The 9131-nt window shown below is 37.5% G+C and overlaps 1 protein-coding gene across 1 annotated transcript in view; it reads left to right on the top strand.

Annotated features, from left to right (window-relative positions):
- slc47a1 (solute carrier family 47 member 1) overlaps positions 1-8840 on the top strand; it is a 36380-nt gene extending 27540 nt beyond the window's left edge. The window contains exons 13-17 of the mRNA XM_079835420.1: positions 2002-2071; positions 2771-2903; positions 5829-5923; positions 6021-6197; positions 6302-8840. Coding sequence (XP_079691546.1) covers positions 2002-2071; positions 2771-2903; positions 5829-5923; positions 6021-6197; positions 6302-6613 — 787 coding nt within the window. The 3' untranslated portion in view covers positions 6614-8840. The remainder of the gene's footprint in view (positions 1-2001; positions 2072-2770; positions 2904-5828; positions 5924-6020; positions 6198-6301) is intronic.
- The last annotated feature ends 291 nt before the right edge of the window (positions 8841-9131 follow it).

Here is a 9131-nt window from a genome sequence, read left to right on the forward strand (position 1 = left end):
GTAATACTCTGAGAAGCATAAATTAAATAAAAATGTAAATTTTCGCTGCTCTAGTTATCTCCCCACACAAGCTGCACTCTGACGTGCAGCTTCCCCACCGTCCAATTTCAAGCGCAGTGGGCGCACCATGCAAATTTACTGAAATCTCACTAGAACAAACGGCGGTAGGGTCTCTGTCTTGATCAGATGTGAAAGAGGGAGAAATGACGATGACACAGATATATAGTTTATGTATGACCAGGAAGTATTTACCCAGCGATCAGCGGTAAAAGTTCATCTGTACGGAACATCGTTGTGTACGGAACATGGTTAGTCTACGTTACCGACGCCGGTTTTCATATTCATAACTCCTGACACATATTAACAAATTACGGTCACTATAAGACTTTGAGAATAAAACAGAGGTCAAACATGGAGTCTTAGACCTTTTTAATGATGTATAGTTTGTCAAGGTAATTACATCTGACAGTAATTTTTAGCTATTTTAAACAAAGAAAGCTTCAGTGCATCCTCGCGTAGGTTTTTGCATTTAATATTCACAGATGCTAACAGAATAAACTTAGCCTACCTTACACTCAGCGGCGGAATCCGTTGCTCTCAGAAATGAACAGCTTTTCATGAGGTTATTCCAGGATTTTTAAAACACGTCTCAAAACGATGTAGCTGAAGTAGGCTATAGCACTACTTGATGTGTTTATATGAGTTGATGTGGGCGTTGACGCATGGATCGACTGGGAACGACTGACATCTTTCTTTTTTCAAACAGATTACATAAACACAGAATATTTGTTTTCGATTTGGTTTACATTATTTAAAACCTGACATTTCAACTTTTCTTTAGACATATGTCTCATGTTTGTGTGATACGTTTTCAGACATCCCAAGTCTCCCGGAAGTTCTGGGATTCTCCCGCATATTTATAGCGGCTCCCTGATGCCCGCAAATTAGTTAAATTCTCCCGCAATCTAGAGCGAGCGAGCAAGAGCACTGTGCACGCGCGCACGGCAGAGAGCGAGAGAGAGCGAGAGAGAGCGAGAGACCTTGTGTGTGTGTGCTAGTGTGCACCTAATGAAGCGCATGCAAGACGTAGAGCATCCTGATTGGCCTGTTTCGGTAAGTCAACCAATCAATTGTCAGTGTGGGCGGGCTTTTATCTCTTCTCCCGAACCGAATTAATCAGTTCAGTGTATCTAGAAACTGGAGCGCCATGGCAGAGGGAGAGTGCCCCAAAAAACGAAAGTATAAAGTATAAACATAATGAAAATCTTGCACGCTGTACAGTTTGTAACTGACATGTTATGGTTGAGTTAAACAAGTTTCATTTCATGAGCATATTTTTCAGGTCGGCTAGTTGCCAAGGCTACATGAAAACAACAAACTCCTTAGACCTGTTTAAAGTTGCAATAAAATATAAATAAAAGCAGTTTACATAAATAGTATAAGCAGCTTATGTAAATAGTAAAAGTGATCTACATAATTTTTTACAAATAATTGCATAGGCCTATAGAAATGATATATTAATGATATATTATATTACTATACAAGTAAAGTCAGAAGACAATCAGATTAGACATCCTCGAGAGTGAGGCTGCAGATCACGCATCATGTTTGTTTTATTTATTTTGCAAAAAGCACAACATTTTGTTTTTATTGTGACTGTACACAAAAAAAATTGAAACTTAACAGAATATAATGATGTATAACACTTGCCTGAATGAGTTGCAAAGTTATACAGTCAGTAAAATGTCTGCTAGAGGACCATCACAATAAAGAGTTAGCAGATATTAGGCAGACAGTCTACTAATACTCTAATGAGAGTTAGTTGACATGTAGTTGCAAAGTTACTTATAGTCAACAGAATGTTCAAAAGTGATCATCAAATCTCAAAATCTCATTTTCTGCATAAGATATAACAAAAAAAGACACTGCTAATTAGAGCGATTAGAGTGAAGCTTTTCTTTTATTGTTTTGCAGTTCTCACTTCTTGATTTAATCTAACAGGAGCATAGTGAAGATTGTCTCAGAAACTCTCACCCTGTTTGTCTTCCTGCAGTTTTTTGATGCTCTTGTGGTAAGTTACATTTAAAAAAAAAACATTTGTAGGCCTATTTGTTCAAAGGAAGGCAACACTAATGAATCATTGGTGGCATTATGCTATCTTTTGTAATGCCTAATGATAGTTGTATTTCATCATTACTAGGTCTCTATCTGTGATTATACTGTATTATCTATGAGTGATAATGTCATAATTAGACTTTATCAGTTAAAATGCTCTTACTAGGGATTTCTTGTGATTTCATGAAACCTGGTTCTGTGAAATGACGTAATTCACTGATTTCTGGGAAGTGTCTATGGTTCATAGACTGGGTAAACCCAGCCCAGTCTGCCGGATATTTGATTTCGCCCAGCAGCTCAGGCTGGAAACCTGTACATTTTTCTATCCTGCTTCAGTTACAAATCTGCTAGGACCAATCACAAACTGGCTTATCCACCTGGCACGCTATTGGCGGGTTTAACAAGACTGGGTAAACCTTTGATTTCGCCCTGCAGCTGTACGTCACACGGATCGTTGGTCTGATTGGTTGAAGGACTATCCAATTGCGTACAGAGTCATTTGAACTATGCACGTTGATCACGCCTCTTGTGCAGTAGAAAATACAGAGCAGACTCCCCAGACTAATGTTCAATCTTAAAAGATTGAGCTTGGTGTGGTGATAGCCAGACAATATGGTTCATATCTGTACAACAGACCGGTTGTGTTGTGTTTTAGTGTGTGTGTTCAGGGATTCTTCTTGGTGCTGGGAAGCAGAAGATAGCAGCACTGTCCAACTTGATCTGTTACTACTGCATTGGGTTACCAGTGGGAATATCGCTGATGTTTCTGGCTGAGCTCAGGATACTTGGTACACCTTTCGCACGTCCTGATTTTGCTGAATTAGACGCGATCCTGTGTTGATGCAGGAACAACATTCCTGTAGGAATATTTGGTCCTAACCATATTCCTACCCTTAAACCTAACTCTAAACCTTAGTTAGCCCTAAAATCAGAGGAAAATGATAGGAGCACTGATGTAGAAGCAACAAACCCTTGTTGTAAGCCTAGACTTGACTGTAAACTTGTCCTTCAAATCTGATTGGTTGATTGGAATGTTGTTCCAAAGACATTGATCCAGCAACATGTTGTACTTGATGAAATCAGGTTCTGCCATCTTTTCATCCCTAATTTCCAAAAATTTCAACATTTAATTTTTCAATGAATGAAAAAAATTATAATGTCAAGCTAATAAAGATCTTTAATTACATTTAAAGGGTTGGTTCACCCAAAAATCTTTCTGTCTTTCTGAATGAAATTCTGTCATTAATTACTCACCCTCATGTCGTTTCTAAACCTGTAAGACCTTCGTTCATCTTCGGAACACAAATTAAGATATTTTTGATGAAATCCGAGAGCTCTCTGACCCCTCCATAGACAACAACACAGCGACCACTTTCAATGCCCAGAAAGGTAGTAAAGACATTGTTAAAATAGTCTATGTGACTACAGTGGTTTAATCTTACCAACCTCAAACTTCTGAACACTATATATACACTGGAGATATTAATCTAATAAACTCATTAAAACAAATTTGATATTATCAATTTAAATGTAATATTAACAAATATAATAAAAGTAATCAAAACAATAGTTATATTTATGTTTTTCTATAAAACTAATTTTCGTAGCACTTTATTTTAAAGTCCTATTCCCCATGTACATACTATGTACGGTAATACTTTATTTTAGGGTTCAATTCTCGCAATTAACTAGTTGCTTATTAGCATGCATATTACTAGGATATTGGCTATTTATTAGTACTTATAAAGCACATTAATGTCTTATTCTGCGTGACCTTATTCTACATCCCTTATTCCTATCCAATACCTAAACTTAAACGCTTTAAAGGTGTCATGAACTGGCTTTTTTATTTTTGTATACTGTTGTCTGAGGTCAACTTATGACGTTCGCATGGTTTTTACATTCAAAAACATCATAATGAATAAGTAATAGGCTATTTTCTACCCTGATTTTAAGGCTCTCTCAAGAAAAACTTGGTTTTGATGGGCGTGCAGCACTGAAGACTTGGAAGTAAACGCCCATGGCTAGGATTGGAATACAGTTTTGCATATTTAATGAGCTTTGGTTTTCCCGTGATTACACAAGGAATTGTTTTGAAAGCGTGTGGAGAAACGGCAACCAAAATTATTTGTCCCACAGGGCTAGCAAAATATCTTTATCAAACAAACACAATGATTTATCTCTCATCCACCCGCGATTTATTGGAATGTAATTTTTTTATTACTTGGCCTGCCCGATCGGTGGATATAAGTGCGCAGACACAGACACAGACACACACACACATGCCAAGTATGTTGTAGACTGCATGATCAAAACTTCCGCGATTGTATTTTTCCTTCCAATATCAAGTCAGAGAGTGAACGCGCATCAAGAAAGGAACGTTATTTAACTATTTAAGTTATGTTTTGGTAGCCCGTCTGAAAAACACATAGTCCCGGGACGTTTGGCTTTGCGAGCCCTAGCCCATACATGTCCGAGTCTGATCCCGAATCGCAATGAACCAACAAAACCACAAATAAAGGATTCTCCAGCCTTTGACAGCATGCTAATGTTCAGTTAGACACGTACACATAATCAATAGATATCAAACGATCTGTAACAATGCAATACTATCACATATAAAAAAAACATTTTTACTCACATAAGTGTGTTGCTTCATTCATTCATGTAATCTCATCCTGTCTGCAAATCCAGTCTCTTGTTTACAAACAAATCTGTGGTTAAATGAAGGAACAAACGCGCAATGTCTTCCCCCACGTGAGCTGGATATTCATTAAAAATAAAGTTTATCCATGCATTCATAATATTGGAATCCGAATGAAGCTTATGCGGTATGTTTAGAAATTCTATCTGGTTTAGCTCCATGTAGGCCTGTGTTATGTTAGTGGCACGAGTCGGTGGGTGGGGCTAAAGAGTGGGGCATTGTTCTTCTTCTGTTGTGGAGGTGTTTCACTACACTCTGACGTCATAGCCTGGGCCTGGTGTCAATAAAAGCTTTTCTTTGACTAACAAGGAAGTTTACAGCTCTGAAACTTACAGGATATTCTTATACTACCATGACCTTTTATATATCAAAAGCTCAAGGGAAAGTTGATTTCTCAATTCATGACCCCTTTAAAAACTAAAGTTTTACCTTAAATTAGGAATTTATTGAGGCAAAGGTCGTAGTTAATAGTGAATTTGTTGTCCCCATACTGTATTTATTATAGTAAGTGTTACCCTATATATTTATTATAGTAATTACAAAAACTAATAACTAGGTACTAACCCTGAACCCCCTAAACCTAACCTTAACCCAGTACTTTCTTAGCTAAGTATACTATAAGTACACATAAGTGCACATACTGTAAAATGAAGTGCAACCCTAATTTCAATACATAAATGAAGCACATCTAAACATGTGATTTTTAAAAGGATAATTCACTCAAAAATAAAAATTCTATCATAAATTACTCTCTCATGTTGTTCCAAATCCCAAAAGTTCCAAAGACTTTTGTTAATCTTTGAAACACAAATTTCACACAAGATATTTTTAATTATTAGGTAATTAAGTAATTGATGACCGATTTGTTTTTATTTTTGTGTGAACTAACCCTGTAGATTCAGATCTCTAGCATGTATTCTTCTCCACTCAGCCATGTAATAAAGTTCAAATTGTGTTTGTTTTTCTGTTACCTGTTCTAAGCCCAAAACACATCCCATTTTCATTTCAGGTCTGTGGCTTGGCCTCTTGATTTGTGTCATTATTCAAACCTGTTTCTTCACCACTCTCATCTTCAAGCTCGACTGGAAGAAAGCAACAGAGCAGGTGGGACATGACAAATCAAACTCACATGGTCAACCCAAGCTGCCATTGTGGAAGGCTGTTGAAAGCGTTCGATAATGTTGACTAATATCTTCCTTAGGCCCAGAAACGTGCAGGCAAACATGCAAAAGTAGTGTGTGTGCGTAAGGCGCCGTCAATAGGACAGTCAGTCATCGATACGCTAGTTTCTGAAGGGCAGGAAAACGTGGAGCAAACGCCTGATGTCGGAGCTTCAGCAAGTATACCTGAACCTTGGGATGACATAACTGGAAACAAAGTAATTGGTTCATTGATGACGTCTGTCCTGAAATATGAAACTATTCCCAAATCCCTGTGGTGATAACTTCTATTTATATTATCATTATTTTTTTGCTTCTTTAGGCCCAGCTAACAAGTAATAGCTCTGAAGCGGCCGGCTATGTACAAGTTAGTACCCAGGAGCAGGGTAAACCTGTGATGGAGAGTGAATCTGGAGAAGCCCAACCTAAAGTCTTGCTCTCTACAAACCAGCTTGTGCTTAGACGGGGACTTACACTGTTGACCACCGTCCTGATCCTGATAGCTGGAATGACTGTGCATGTAGTTTGTCCTCTTCCAGAAACTTTTATTCCACGTCAGAGCAACATAACAATGGATTTAAATAATTTTTCCACCACTAGCACCTTCCTTAACACCACTGCAAGCTCACTCTAACTCGCTCCATCTTACCAAGGCCCCAATTAAAAATAAATAAATAAATTTGGGACAGTGACTGGGTCAACCCATCCAATCTCTACAAGGAGAACAAAAGTGAATCAGACAGTACCGGCAAAATTATATTTGTCAGTGTTTTTAAGAGAGAAAAAAAAAATTACATCTCTGTCAACTCTTAACAAAATGGAAAAATTTCCAGCTGTCTAGGCCAAAATACAGCTGAATAAGACTACTGAAAATATCATTACTTATTGTGCAAATATGTGTATAGTTTACAAAGTGATATACAATTGAAAACATTATTTACAAAGTTCTTTTAGGCAAGCATTTAAAGCTCCACTATGCATTTTTTTTTATTAAAAAAAGGTTATTAATGAGAGTGCAAAATACAGCTTCTAAACCATGCAAATACACTGTCAAAGAGATCGATGGATACATGCATACATACATACACATATAAAGATTTCTTTATTTCTAAAAGGTAATTTATTCTTTTTGATTAATATGGAAACAAAGTGCACGGTACAGTTCGTTGTTACAAATCAATTATTCACCATGAATGTCATATTTGGTTCCCTTTCGAGAGAACTTGTGCAGCGGCAATGACGTTTTGGGGACGCATCTCTGTGATTGTGTCTGAAGCATGTGTGTTGAATCAGTCCAATAGGGAGACGGTACGTCATGTATGGATGACGTCATGACCAGGAAAGCATAAAAGCGCATTCAGCGAGAAAACAAACATTTAATTCATGTGCACCTCCTTAACCTAATTTCATCCCGGGTGGGGATACACATGATTAATGTGTTGTTTGTCTGGGAGTGAGGCATGCTCTGTCAACTCTCAAGGAGGGTGTTCAGGCTCATCCCTGAAGGCCCCGAAGCTGTCCACTAACCCATTAAAGGGCATATTGCAGGTTAGAGACCCCAGTGAGTCAATGTATAGAAAAATTGTGTAGGAACTAGATTTTCTTTAAATATAAATACGCTACTAAGGCTTTTGGAGTCGTTTATGTGAGAAAATGTTACTTCCGCTTCTAAAAATGCCAAAACCGTAAGTGACGTAACGGGAGGGAGTGTGGTGAATTTCAACGATAGGAAAACAATGGATCGCAATGACAGTTCGGACACTGAGGAAATTATAAATGTTTATTAATATTCATATGGCAGACCACAGCCATACAATTATGACACACAATTAGGGACATGCCAGGATTAGACAGAACAACGATTACAGGAGACAAATTGAGTTGTTGTGTGAGGAGAAACAGTGGAGAACAGCAGGGGTCTCTGTGAGAGACCAGTGTTAGCTAATGATATATACATGTTAGCTAACAATATGAACACTGTACTTAGATCACAATGCTGTACAGATTATTATCATGTATCAGGCAATAGCAAAGCTGGTATTGGTCATCTAGGAGTATTGATACTTACCACTAACAAAAACTAATAAGCTTTAACCATCAGGCTTAAGTCACACTCGTTAATATTCGTCCACACTTAACGTTACGTGATATAACGTTAGCGGTTTCTCATCACAACTGATTTGGTAGTTAGCAAATGTAAAAAAAACAAGACTTGCGGTGCACAGTTCACGTTTTCTTCGAGCTGCAGATCCGTGACCGTCACATCTCCCGTCGACGGCTGAACCACAGACACTATAGTGTTATTGTATGTGTTTCATGTTATCCTTTATTCATTAATTCTGTGTTATGGGTTTATTTCGTGTCGATTCACCGATAGTGTGAGGATGTATATGACGTTATGAGTATGTATTTTAGTGAACTTGTATGCACATACATGGCATGAATAAAATATTTGCATTTCCAGAACACAATTCCAAACTTTTTTGAAAAGTGTGAGACTGCATTTGTGTTAATGTACATACTTTGTATTCATCAATGTTAAAACTGATTCACATAAAAACAACGGCAAAGAAGCACTGCGTGTGGATGTTTATTCATTTAATATCATCCTTTACATGAGTATTGCAATGTTGAACTCCATTGTATCGCCGGGATGATAATCCTCCGGTCTAAAGTGAACGCTACACACACTACCGCGTGTTTCGAAGCAGATGCAGAAGTGAAATCCCGTCTCTTCACCTGCACAAAACGCCACCATGCAGGTTTTTCACATTTTTTTTTTTAAGGAAACCTGTGGACTCAATGTCCTGACAGGCTGGACACAATAATTTACCATGACAATGATAAATTGAAATAGAAAAACTACCAAAAAAAACACAGACTCGTACTGAAAACCAAGCTATTCTTCAATGAACCAATGCAGAGCCCAGCAAACCGATCCCTCTCGTGATGTAATATGACGCAATGTTGAAAAAAAGAGCGTTTTTTACAAACAGCCAACGAAACGGCCACTTTGTACACTAAATTTGTGCTTATGTCTTTAAAACATTTTAAATCCTGCATTACCTTTTCATATAGTATTTTCATACAAGGTTATATATTCGTTTTGAAAAAAAAAAAAAATTACCTGCAATATGCCCTTTAAGAACATC

This window comes from Gobio gobio, assembly GCF_949357685.1.
Source record: "Gobio gobio genome assembly, chromosome: 14".
In the NCBI taxonomy this organism is placed as follows: Eukaryota; Metazoa; Chordata; class Actinopteri; order Cypriniformes; family Gobionidae; genus Gobio; species Gobio gobio.